The sequence below is a fragment of the Malaya genurostris genome, chromosome 2, assembly GCF_030247185.1.
Source record: "Malaya genurostris strain Urasoe2022 chromosome 2, Malgen_1.1, whole genome shotgun sequence".
Lineage (NCBI taxonomy): Eukaryota > Metazoa > Arthropoda > Insecta > Diptera > Culicidae > Malaya > Malaya genurostris.
Genome location: NC_080571.1, coordinates 337,623,694 through 337,638,244, shown reverse-complemented (window position 1 = coordinate 337,638,244; position 14,551 = coordinate 337,623,694). Strand labels below are relative to the sequence as shown.

The 14,551-nt window shown below is 36.3% G+C and overlaps 1 protein-coding gene across 1 annotated transcript; it reads left to right on the top strand.

Annotated features, from left to right (window-relative positions):
• Positions 1 to 2,082: 2,082 nt before the first annotated feature.
• Positions 2,083 to 7,317, top strand: LOC131429355 (uncharacterized). The gene is made up of 5 exons (XM_058593429.1): positions 2,083 to 2,546; positions 2,623 to 3,118; positions 3,186 to 3,309; positions 7,132 to 7,188; positions 7,242 to 7,317. The coding sequence occupies exons 1-5, from the start codon at positions 2,145 to 2,147 to the stop codon at positions 7,315 to 7,317; spliced, it is 1,155 nt and encodes a 384-aa protein (XP_058449412.1). The 5' UTR covers positions 2,083 to 2,144.
• The last annotated feature ends 7,234 nt before the right edge of the window (positions 7,318 to 14,551 follow it).

The window sequence follows — 14,551 nt, the reverse complement described above, 5'->3', positions numbered from 1 at the left end:
ATGATAAAACAAAACAAGAGAACCGGAGAAAAAATTGAACCGCCAAAGCACTGATTATGGCAGCATCTCACGATCCGCGTCGAGATGTTTCGGCCTGCTATGGATCGATGCAGAATTCCTGAATTTGATATCAGAAACAATATGCAACTGCATGCATGCCGGTCACAATGCTGGACACAGGCCGTTGAACCGGACCCGGGAAATCGTGGATCTTAATTTCACCAAACCAGTCAACCGATGAGCGGTTCGTGTCGGGCGCTGGCTGAGCTGATCCGATTAGAGTTGCACAGCCAGAGCTCGTGTAAAACCGAGAACATGGATGCGATAAAATCGTTTAGTCGCTGAGTCTAGTTTATGCGGTGGGTGACATTCAGCCAAAACGCGACAACCAGCCATGCATAAATTCAGCTGGAAACCAAACCGCGCCATACCCGCAAAAGGTAATTTCAGTCATTATCCGAAATTTGTCGGTATCATCGCGTGAATCCGAACATTATTAGAGAGGTAATTTAAATACGCTCTGAACCGCACCAATCCGCCTTACATTTTGTGTCCATTCCATTTGTACTCGTAGAAAGAAAAAAAAAACACAGATTAGTGATGTTCCCAGGAGTCACTACACGATTGTTAGTCTATTCCTTCCGCGATCCTAAGCACCGTAAAACGATTATTCCGAACACATTGGACGCCACATAACATCACAAAGAAACTCTGCTATTTGCGGCCACAAAACAAACAACAAATGGTGCACTAATCGCGATTATACCCTTTTACAGACAATTGAAACCATTAGTTCAACATGGACATGAGTCACCTCGCTCGCGGTGCACATTCGGAGGCGGGTGTTTCTAGTTTGAAGGAATCCACCACGAAAGGTCACACTCTCCGGAATCGGCAGTACGCAAATGGATATAAAACCGGTCGGTAAAAGCATCCAATTCGTCGTCTTTATTTCTCCCGTTAGACCCCAGGGCCCATTACGGGTGACACCACAACCGGTTAGTGTCCACAAACGGAGCAGAAGATTGGGCTTCCGAGCGGGATGCATATGCGAACGCTTTTCTTTCAATCGTAAAATCACTTGACACGCGTAATAAAATTCAATAAAATTCCAGTAAAATGGTTACCCATAAATGTCAAGGCAACCACCCGCGTGAAAAGAAAATACCACCGCGATGTGAAAGGGAAATCTTGTTTGCTTAATTTTCAAAACCGGCAGCGGCGCTGCTGGGGGTTCGAGTTGTTAAAACAAACTCCAACTTCTGTACCTTCGCGTAGCAAAGTGATAAAATTTAACCGGCATGACGCCCGCGTGTGCGGGAGGAAAGTAATGCCACTTGCGTGCTTTGCTAATGCCATCATAAATTTCGGATTAAGGTTTGATCATAACTAGATTTTATCTGATAATTCGCATGTTTGTAAATTACGCCATTGCACGGAATCCACAAAAATTTATTACGGCAATCAATCCACACATTTAACCGGATTGATCAGGAATTGATAGCACCCAAAGTGCTTAAGAGCTGGGTGTTGGTGTTTTGTTATAATTTGGCTCAAGCGGATAATGGTTATACTTTGTCATTTATTTAGGTATAATCAACAGACACAATATGGTCCTAATGATAATTTCTAGTCTATATATATAAAAATGCAGAGATCATTCTTTGTAATCGCATCAGTTTGATCAGTTTTCACCCCCACCGGGTTCGTACATCAAAAAAATTAGGAAAACTTACCGGAAAAGTGGGAAAAACCAATAAAGTTATTTTGTATGGACAATGGAATTTTCCACTGAAAAAGTCGCCAATGATTGCTAGATTTACGATTGATGTTTGGCGCGCAACGAGTTGCATAAGTGCTTCACCGTCGAAGGAAAGAATACTAGATCGTCGAATAAATTTTTTGGCGCGCAATGAAATGTTTTGTGTGGAGAATTCTCATGCATGCTTGATTCATGCGATTCGTCATTCCGAGCCACGTGGTTAATAATACATGGGCGCCTAACGATCAAAATGTAGCAAGCGGTGAAAAGTTTTTCTGTCATTTTGGAGGTAGTAAACTTTTTTGCAATGCCACCAATTACAAGAAGGAGCATTGGACGCCGTAGTCGCGCTACAAAAAATACAGTAAATCATCGACAAAAAATGTCAGGAGTACCGTTGTTACAGACGCAACAAGAAAATACTTCAATAAACCCAGTGCAAACTAACGAACATCGAAGCCTTTATCGCGCTGCTTTGCACTATGATCCGGCAAACGATTATAGTACAGATAGTTCAGTCGCTATTGGACCAATGAACGTAGTGTGTATTCATTGTAAGGCGTTGAAGTTTAAAAATGAAACATCTGGATTATGTTGTGCAAGTGGTAAAGTTAAATTAATTAAATTAAATTCCCCTCCCGAACCATTGCGCTCATTGGTAGCAGGAAGTCAAAGTTCCTCCAAACATTTTTTGGAGAACATCCAAGCATATAACAGCTGTTTTCATATGACTTCATTTGGTGCAACACACATAATACGAGACAATTTTATGCCAACGTTTAAGGTAAACTATCTTCAAAATTGAATAAAGATAATAGGATTGTTTGTACTTATTTCATGTAGAAATACTAAATTTATAGGTTCAAGGTCAAATTTATCACAGAGCGGGCTCACTATTGCCAGTATCTGATGCAGAACATACGTTTCTTCAAATCTATTTTATGGGAGATTCTAACCTAGAAGCAAATCAACGTTGTTTTCACTATATTAATACGAAAAAGGAAATCGTGCAACAGCTACAGACGAAGCTGCATAAGAACAATGAATTAATTAAATTATTTAAAACAGCTTTAGAAAGGATGACATCAGACAACCATAAAATATTGATTCGAGCTGACAAAACTCCGGTTGGCGAGCATTCCCGTCGATTTAATGCACCAACATTTGACGATGTTGCAGTAGTGATTGTGGGAGAAAATTTACAATCACGGGATATTGTTTTACACCGCAGAAGCAATGAATTGCAACGTGTATCAGAAACACATCGGTGTTACGATGCTTTACAGTATCCGCTATTATTTTGGCAGGGTGAAGATGGATATCATTTTACAATCAAAATGATAAGCCCATTAACTGGTGATAAATGCATTTGAGTATTATTACCAGGAAGTATCAATAATTTTTAATATTGTGAAAATTACAGATGAGGAAACGAACAAAATGGTTAGCTCGATGAATTTTTATTCTTATAGAATGATGGTCCGTGAGAATGATGAAAATCACATTCTGAAATGTCGCAAACTGTTTCACCGGTATGCTGTTGATATGTATGTTAAAATAGAGACAGAAAGATTAACTTTCATCAGGTTGAATAAAAAAAAATTACGCTCTGAAGAATACATCCATCTTCGTGATGCGATCAACAGAGATGGACATGCCAATGACATTGGTAGAATGACTATTTTACCAGCTACGTACATTGGAAGTCCCCGTCACATGCAAGAATATGCACAAGATGCGATGGCATATGTACGACAATATGGTCGACCAGATTTGTTCATAACCTTCACTTGCAATCCAAAATGGAAAGATATAAAGGACTCATTATTTCCCGGACAAACGACAATAGATCGTCATGATTTAACAGCTAGAGTTTTCAAACAAAAGCTTAGATCACTAATCAATTTCATTGTGAATTTTCGTGTTTTTTTGAGAAACACAATGTTGGATGTATTCAGTAGAATGGCAGAAACGTGGGCTACCTCATGTTCATATTCTTATTTGGCTGGTGGATAAAATAAGATCAGATGAAATTGACGAAGTGATTTCTTCCGAAATTCCTGATAAAACGGAAAATAAAACTATTAACATGCGTGTTCAGTCACAAAGCAATCAAACTACAAACATGTTCTCCAAGAAATTATTGGATATTGGAGACGGGAAAGTAAAAGGAGATATTTCGACAGGTATGATTTCCTTGGAAGATGATTTTTGTAATATTACAACGTCGAAAAAAAACCTTATCGAGAAAGTTTTTCCAAATATTGCTCAGTATTACCAGAACCATATGTGGCTTAGCGAACGTGCCATATTGGCTCCGAAAAACACAGACGTTACCGATCTTAATGCGAAAATTCAAAATGCTATACCTGGTCATGCTGTTGCGTACAAATCAGTGGACACAGTTGTAAATCAAAATGAAGTAGTTTTTGAATTCTTTGGAATTGCCAGGTTTACCACCGCATAATCTCCAGTTGAAAGTTGGATCTGTTATAATCATGCTGCGTAATATTAATCAACCAAGACTTTGTAATGGAACCAGGTTAGCTGTGAACAAACTAATGAACAACGTAATCGAAGCAACAATTTTGAAGGGGAAGTATAAGGGAGAAGATGTACTGATTCCAAGAATTCCTATGGCCCTTATTCTGCGAGTCGAGTGAGGTGACTAGAGATGGGCAATTCGCTCCTGAGCTGTTCCAGTGAATCGAATCATTGAAGTGAGCTGACAGCTCACAGCTCTTTTCAAAAGAACCGCAGCTCATCAGCTCACTCATTTGCTACCCAGTTCACTGCATTATGACGAAGGGAACACGCTACGAGCTGATCGGATCTTCGGCTCTTTAAGAGATTCAATTTAGTCGACATCAATTAAAGATAAACTAATTCGCATTGCATTCATTGCAAATCAATGATTCAATTTCGATCATGCATACGAAAGAAAACCGGTGCATAAGAAAAACGGCGCACAAAATGAACCTTAAGTTCAAACTAAAAGAGCTGATGAGCTGATACATCGAATCGATTCATTTTGGTGAGCTGATCGGTTCGGAGCTGTTCACCAAATTGAGCTGTTTTGCACGCCTCTAGAGGTGACTCGACAAATCTCACCTCGCTGTCACATGACTGTAGTCACCCTATTCTACGAGTCGACTCGGGTGACGTGATAGCACAGACTAACAGACATGACAGTATGAGTAAATTCTTATAAAAATAATTTTTCGTGATGCACTAGTTCCACCTATATTGTACTGCGCGAACTATTTACTATCTGTACACCCCTTGTGTTATGTAAAAGTTATTTTACTAGTTGGTTTCCCCTCGTTTGTCAACACCGATCAGCTGCTTGCAGGGATGCCTGATTTCATCAAAATATTTGAAAATGAATCGTCACAATAAATTATTGGATTACGTTGATAATATATTTAACTTTTTCGCGATGTTGAAAGGTAACCATTTATTTGACTCAACGTTGTTCATCTAGACTATTTTTCATTGTGTTGGTAGTTTTCACCCAAAATTAAGTGGCGGCAGACCAGAAGCAAGTAAATATTGTAACAAAACGGGATCGATTTTGTATTGCGTTGGAGGATGAGAAGTAGGCACAATTATGTATATAGTTTTGGCAATATGTATTAAATCTGTATCCTGCATGAAATTTGCATGGACGTATACAAATCAATACATTATAGGCAATTCTGTATGAATGGCAACTCTGTTGGTAAATGAAAAAAATAAACACAGTCTAGATGACAGACAGGATGTTTACGATAGGGTAACGTGGCGCCATCATGACACATGTGAGTACTGTCCCAAATAAAGGAATATTCGAACTAACCGTTAAAATGATTGAAGAATCTAATTTGAGTGTCCTGTCTGTTAGTCTGTGGTGATAGGTTCATTCCATGGTGAGTGAGATGATGAACCTCAAGTGACGAACGATTCATTTTCTCAAACGTCAAAACAATAAAAATGGCGCAGTGTTTATGAGATTGACAAAAAGTTGAAAAGTTTAAAAGTTAAATTAGACAGTGCTTACCTAAACGATAGGATGTGATAATTGAATTGATTCTATAGGGTGATTTTTTAAGAGCTTGAGAACTTTTTTAAACAATAAAACGCATAAAATTTGCAAAATCTCATCGGTTCTTTATTTTAAACGTTAGATTGGTACATGACATTTACTTTTTGAAGATAATTTCATTTAAATGTTGACCGCGGCTGCGTCTTAGGTGGTCCATTCGGAAAATCCGCTTTTTTATCGACAAATTTTGTTCAGCGATGAGGCTCATTTCTGGTTGAATGGCTACGTAAATAAGCAAAATTGCCGCATTTGGAGTGAAGAGCAACCAGAAGCCGTTCAAGAACTGCCCATGCATCCCGAAAAATGCACTGTTTGGTGTGGTTTGTACGCTGGTGGAATCATTGGACCGTATTTTTTCAAAGATGCTCTTGGACGCAACGTTACAGTGAATGGCGATCGCTATCGTTCGATGCTAACAAACTTTTTGTTGCCAAAAATGGAAGAACTGAACTTGGTTGACATGTGGTTTCAACAAGATGGCGCTACATGCCACACAGCTCGCGATTCTATGGCCATTTTGAGGGAAAACTTCGGAGAACAATTCATCTCAAGAAATGGACCGGTAAGTTGGCCACCAAGATCATGCGATTTGACGCCTTTAGACTATTTTTTGTGGGGCTACGTCAAGTCTAAAGTCTACAGAAATAAGCCAGTAACTATTCCAGCTTTGGAAGACAACATTTCCGAAGAAATTCGGGCTATTCCGGCCGAAATGCTCGAAAAAGTTGCCCAAAATTGGACTTTCCGAATGGACCACCTAAGACGCAGCCGCGGTCAACATTTAAATGAAATTATCTTCAAAAAGTAAATGTCATGTACCAATCTAACATTTAAAATAAAGAACCGAAGATTTTGCAAATTTTATGCGTTTTATTGTTTAAAAAAGTTCTCAAGCTCTTAAAAAATCACCCTTTACTTGCTAATTTTCTTGTGCTCGACTATTATCACTGCCTCCGGTCTAAATGGAACAATTATACCGTACCATCTACGGGCGGAGAAGAATCATGCCATGACTGAAGGAAATTTTTTGTGCGTTCCTAGAGCTCAACATTAATAATTATTCAAACCTTCATTTTTCTATCGAAATATTATTTAGAGGTGGCACAACTGATGCTACTTAAACACTGCTTTTATCCATATTTTGATTGCCCTGGGAATAGTAATTTTTCTACGAATTTAGAAAGATCAATTGCTGGATGCGATGGCCAGGAAAACCCAGTGAGAAGCCCGGCTTGGCTGCGGGCCGATACTAATAGAATTAATCATTTTCTGAACGTTTCCGAAGGTACAAAGTGTCGGTATTCGTCCGATGTCAGATGATCCCGGATTTTTCTTTACAACGGTAAGAGTACTACCCGTATTACAAACGAATACACAACTATTCAAACCTTTCAGGTTAACAAGTGGTCGCATCAAGAATATCGATCTAATATTTTCAACGGACTTGGTGCCTTGTGCAGAATCAGTGTAATTGAACTATTTGGGAAACGCTGTGACCTCTATTAAAAAAGGCGATACCAAAACACTAGCATGGATGGAACGAGAAACATCGATTTGATGTCACATTCGACGGAATGAAAATTCACTTATATTACAGTGATTAGGATGCAATATATACAGATATCTGTTAAATTTATTTACCACACTGTGATTATACGATTGATGTGTTAATTCGTTAAGGTGCCAATGAATTACTCCGATTGAAAAATACAGCCAAATTACCCTGTGAAACTATTGCTAGGAAATAGTGAACATGAGTCTTATCTATTACTATTTAAATTGTAATTTACTATAAGACCTCAATCCGATTCTTGAGCCTCACATCCACATGCGCGTATACACACTAATATTCTGCTGGAATTTATTTGAATAAATGAATATCTCATCGTTCATACCAATTTGGATAAATTATTTGTTCACATACAAGAGGAATTAAAAAAATAAATACGATAAGAGTGAGAGCATTTTTTCTTCGGCTCATCAGTGTATAGCCTCTTTGGCTTAAAATTGACCACTAATGGAGCTGGGAACCGGTAAAGCTGAAATCGGTTAGTTTGGCCAGCAACTAGCATAGCCTATAAATTGAAACAGTTTTGAACCAAATTTGGAAAATTTGTACGTTAGTTGCATTATCGCTCTATATAAACAATATGACAGGTTGTAATTTCATACTAACTACCCTGTATTCCCGGAACCGGAAAGCAGGAACGGGACGAGCACTTTCCTGGTACTTCCGGAATCAGGAACGATGATCCATTATATTCAAAATCAACGGTTTTTATTTATCAGGTAATCATATCAGCCTAATTGAAGAATTGTACGATTATTTAAATGCAACTAGCTTTGAGAAGATCGGGAAAACAGGTGGATTTCAAGATTGCGTGCGATTCAGTCCAAGCGACGCTCAGTATTATTTGCTTCGGTCAAGTAGGTGCACTACATTGGCGACTATGGATAAAAATGGTACAGTTAGCGTCACTCATGTCAGCTCTAGTAGTCATCTTATATGCCAAAACCATTAGGTAGAGTGAAAACTGTTGTCTGATCGGAATTGGTTAGATGGAGAGAGATCTGTTGTCTCTGCTTGATAAATTGACTTTAAGGGTAAGATTAAAATAGGCGCGTTCTCTTCGAGTTTTCGCGTCGCTATAACACAGTACTATTTTTTCTGTGGTTGCTTCTTAGAGTTGAAGAGAAGATATTGTATAAGATTTTATTAAAATTCGTTGATTGAAAGTCGAGTAATCGGCAAAACAATATTGACTCTACTAATGAGATGACTATCGCTACAATAGCCTTATATGAAACAATACAAACCTGTAACCGCCTTATTTGGCGGGTACATCCAAAGTTAGGTACATTTGTTTAAGTTAGAATAATTTGCTAGATTTGGACAACACACACTTCAAATTAAACGGCATATAGAATAACTTTCTTACGGCCGGATAACGGATGAGTACCGCTAATTTTCCTAACAATTGCGCCGATCCATCCTTTCCGGAAACTCCGAAAGAATTGAAAAAAATTCAAAATTGAACTCTCATCGGAACCGGTTTTCACAAATTCTGATTTAAATTGAAGATTATGGCCGTATGAATTTCCATTTGATTTCACCCCAATCAGACTTTTGATTTTGGAATTACGAAGTGATGATGGTTCAACATTTGGAGCAAAATCTCACCAACCCAAAGAATTAAATTTCACATAAAACAAATAAATTGGTGGTAAGTAACACAACCCTTTCAAGTTGTCAGTCATGCGAAATTAAAAATTTAATCACTATTAATATACTTTCTGTATTAGAATTAATATAATAATAAGTGGAACAAGTTTCAATTTGTTGAAAACGAAAAATATTATTTTGATTGCCTTCACCGATCAGAATTTTCATTCATGTTGGAAAAATTTCATAAAATATTCCACATGTGTAGATTTTAAACCAGTAAAAATATTGGACTGGTGCCAAATTTGAATAAATGTTGTACTTTCATACATTTTGCCACGTGACGTTGTATTTCAAAACTGTTTTCTGTATCTAAAGCGATAATCACTTGGTTATTCTTCCAATCTTAGAATTTAAGCCTCTTCATCATGAATATCACCTAAATATTCAAAAAACAACGAATTCATAATATTCGTCGAGTGAAACTTATTTTTCAATGACATCTGGGAGTTTTATCATAAAAATAAAAATTGTAAATAACAATTAAAATAGATTCTATTTAGAAAGGCAAAATAAATTCCGTTCACTTCCCAATGATCATGAAACAACTTTTTAATCTGTTTTTTTTTTTAAGTTTTCCTCTTGCTACTAGACCTACCGATATCGATTTCAGAACATTGAAGTCATTTTTCAAAGTGATTGCAAAACCTTTCTGTATGAAAAATTCAAAAATATATACAATTTAGTAAGATGAGCGCAGATTTTTGAGAACAGCCATTCAAAAAAAACATAATTTTGGATAGGGTCCGGTTTCTATATAAAAAAGCAATTTAATACTCTTTCATACATAATTTGAATTTTAATAGAACAAATTTCGATTTTTTTGAATTTTCGTTCAACACTCCGCTTGTCACTTGCCTTACCGGTATCGACTCTAGAACTCACATCACAGTGACTTTTGTCACCCAAATTCGACTCCAAGAATACGGTGAGAGTTCATCGAAGTTCATCCTGGTGACTTTTGTCACTTCATTCGACTGTCAGAATCGTGTGACTCGGGTGACTCGACTTATCTCACCTCACTCGACAAATCTCACCTCACTGTCACATGACTGTAGTCACCCTATTCTAGGAGTCGACTCGGGTGACGTGACAGGTTCATTCTATGGTGAGTGAGATGGTGAACCTCAAGTGACGAACGATTCATTTTCCCAAACGTCAAAACGAGTGGGAAATGTTGCCGGTTGTAAGGTTTAAATTTTCTCGATATAAAACTTGAGTGTTGAATTTGTTTTCGGATTCCGGTTTGTTTTTTTTTCGAATCACGAGTTCCATTGCCGTTAGTTAGTATGAATTGCCATTAGTTGGTATGAATAATTAATGTCGATAATCCTGGAAATCGCTACAAGTTACTGGCCTTAATATATAATCGTTTGCAACGGTCTTATTTGCAAAGTACGTTTCTGAGGAGCGAAATATCAACTGTAAGATTTGTTTATTTGATTTAAATTAGGTATTAAGTTTACCTACATTGCAGTCCAGACCACTGTCACTCATTCGAATAAAATGCTTACCGGTGGACAAAGACCCGTTGTAACATTCTTGTTCAAGTTGAAAGGATCGTACAGGATTCCTAATTGTATTCTTCCCAGCTAATCTCTCAACAATATCGAGTAGTTAATAATGGCTGCGATTTAGGCAAGGACGAGTCCAATTAAAGTGTTGGTTTGATTATGGTACAGTGTGCTGGTATTAGAATCTTCATGAGGCACAGATGCTCTTAGTATAATTTTCTATCTCGTTATCTGGACATCCTTCCTCTCACAAAATAATTCATACCAAGCCACTGTGCTGAAGATTGAATATTCAGTTTTCGACTGACTGATGATTGGCTTTTAACGGTCAAATGTTTCTGAGAGTTTCGAATGACTTTGGGCCACATAAACTGTTGCATATCATTTATTTAATTCGTGTCAAATTAATACTGGGTAAGAATTCTTAGTTACACTTAAATATCATATACAGTAGCAGGAGCACAGAATTAGCGATGGCGATTTGGCGATCTCAGAAAATACTGCAAACGAACTAGCACTTTTGCTGCCAGCCACTCGAGAGAAACCAACTCCTGCACTCCTACTACTTCTACAAAATCAAATTCCTGCTAAATAACTTTTAGTTGGGTTTAATCGAAATAGTGCATGAGGCTAAATCAACAGTCTGGATGAAAAATAAATATATAATGATTAATATTCAGCACGGAATATTTTGTCATTGAACTTTGAACTGAAAACACTTCCTAAGAAACAGCTGAGTACATTTTTGCAAATTTAGACCATAATAAAAGGTTTTATGGTCTGCCGTTAACTTTTTTTTTATGTCACGTCGGGTTCCAGAACAACAGGACAAGTGTGTTTAAAATGTATTCCGCCATGTAGAGCAAAATGCAAAAAAGACAAACTTCTGTAAACTTGCCTTAAAGCTTTTTATAAATTATATAGGTTGTGCTATATGCTTAAACAACTTTCCTTGTTCAAAATTATAAGATTTTTTTTACCTTAGTAACATTTATGAAAACATGAGTTATATGAGAAAAGCATCATTACACGACATTATGTGGGTTAAAACAGTTTTTTCACAATAATCTGTGCTTTCGCGCATTTCGTGAGTATTAGTCATTTCATCCCAAAGTATTATGAGCCTAGTCCATCGTGCTCATAAAGTTGTATCTAATAATTTTACAGCTCAATCTCTCTTCTAATTCTCTGAAAGTATGTATGTATGTATGTATGAGTAGCCACCATCAGTTCAAGGATTTCCCAAGTAATGCGGGTAGACTTACCGTAGCCCCGATATCATTCACCGAGTAGTCTTCACATTATTGTTGTTACTGAAGGGAAAACAAAAAGGGTTGGGTGGATTCGTAAGCCGAAGAGCTTGCGTTTGTACCACGGGAATGCGAGACTCCCTTCCAACAATAACATCCAACTAAACGATCAACAATATCGCTATACGTGCTTGAACCCACCTGATGGTTTGTTTTAGAAGGGCGCGTCAAACTCATGTCAGACCTTTAGAAGGAACAAGTTCCTTCGAGTGAATCGGGCTGGCTATCCACGTTCCCTCGTCCAGTCCTCAATTCGTATGATGCCCTGATGCTCCCTCCCCTTGCTGCCCAATTGCTAAGTGTAAAATATTATAATATAATGTATTAATAGATGAGTCAGCAATCATTGTTGTATGACCATTCAAGGCGTCTGTCAATAAGTAATATAATTTATGAAGCAGTTTAAGGTAATCAAATGCAATTTGAAGTTAAAACATGTGTAAGATCCTGAAGTTCAAGGATATTATTACGTACGTAACCAACCCGTACACCACCGCCTACCACTACATGTTTAATTGTAATGTAGGTCAACAGTCCATTGACTAAATATAACAGAATATGATATAATATAATACAATATAATACAATATCATATGATATAATATAATACAATATAACATAATATAATATAATATAATATAATATAATATAATATAATATAATATAATATAATAAAATACAATATAATACAATATAATATAATATAATATAATACAATATAATATAATGTAATGTAATATAACACAATATACTATAATATGGAATCATCTCTACATGTTTTTTTTTCAGTTTGGTTGTTTTATTTTTTTTTTTGTATTTTTCATTAAATAATTAGACATTGACATTTTTGTTTATTACTCGATTGTTAGCGGCGTTGAATTTTTTATCTTGCGCTATGTTACATGTAGTAATAATAATGATACTCCATTGTTATTACTTGCCGTACTAATTACTATTATTATTATTATTATTACTACCATTACTATCACTATTATTATTATTATTATTATTATTATTACCACTACTATTATTATTATTACTATTATCATTATTATTACTATTATCATTATTATTGCTATTATTATTATTATTATTATTATAATTTTTATTATTATTATTATTATTATTATTAATATTATTATTATTATTATTATTATTATTATTATTATTATTATTATTATTATTATTATTATTATTATTATTATTATTATTATTATTATTATTATTATTATTATTATTATTATTATTATTATTGTTATTATCGTTATCTTGTTTATGTTCGTTTAATGTATTTATTTCGGTACTACATTTTATCCTGTTTGTCATGGTAGTTAGTTATGCCTTTTTTCTTTTGTCACTACTTTTATGTTAACTGTTAATTGTTTCGATTGGCCAGCTTCAAATCACTTAAACTAACGTGAATTACTAATTTACGTTGCGATATCGTGTAGTCAATTAAGTTTCCTTACTGAGATGTGTACATATTTGCTTCTTACCTAGCTATCTTGTTTTTACTATTGTGTGTAGCAATCTGTTTGTTTCTTCTCTACCTACACCTACACGCACTCATTCCAAATCCTACTAATTGGTGTCCGATCTCTCCTCATCACTATCCGAGAACTCGCTTTCTATATTTTTATAAATTTCCTCTACTTTTTGCTTAAGTTTGACTTTATCCCTTGCTATCTCTTCCCAGCTACTCAATTCCATATCTTGGAATCTATTGAAATCCTGTTCCAGAGAGTCTTTCCACGTGAAACTCGGCCGTCCTTCCTTTTTTTCCTTGAATTTCATATTGTACGCTATTTTTAGAGGATGTTTGTTTTCTCTTCTCATAATGTGCCCATAATATTTTAGTCTTCCAACTCTCACTTTCCTATTGATGGTTTTGCCATTGAGTTCTTTTTGTGCGTTGAATTTTCTGCTTCCCTCTTTCCTGCAATTGTTCCAAATGTCTTTCAAGATCAGCTTTTCAAATCTCGCAAGTTGTCTCCTGTTTCTTTTCGTTAGTGTTGATACTTTCGTGCCGTACAGCATGGTAGGAGCAACCACCGTGTTGTATATCATTCTTCCAATATCCCATGCTGGTTGGAATTTTTTACAAAATTCCACGATCAACTTTGTTGATCTAACTGCGTTCACACATCTTTGCCTCACCGTAGCAGGACGATTCAGTGTTTGTGTCAAATTAATACCCAAGTATTTTATTGCATCGCACACATTGAATTCCTTACCGTTCAGAATTATGGTTTCTGGCATGGTACCTGAGTGGTTTGGAGATCTTATGAGAATGTGACTCTTATCATTGTTAATTTCCAATCCAACTTCTGCTAGGCATGTCTCGATAGCTGCTATAATATTCTCCAAATCCTCCAGTTTCTCGACTAGTATAAGCAAGTCATCCGCAAACGCTAGTACACACGGTAATTTGAATGAACCTTCCTTTATCATTTTTAGCTCTGGCACAAGCGCCGAAACTTTTCGTAGAACGTTCTGCATTATGAGGTTGAATAGATATGGTGATAAAGGACATCCTTGTTTTATACCCTTGCCTCTGCTTATTTCTTCAGACAACTGGTTTTGCCAACGTACTCTTGCTCTATCATTGTTCACGCAGCTCAGCACTCTGTCGATTATGTGTGAAGGTACCTCCAAACG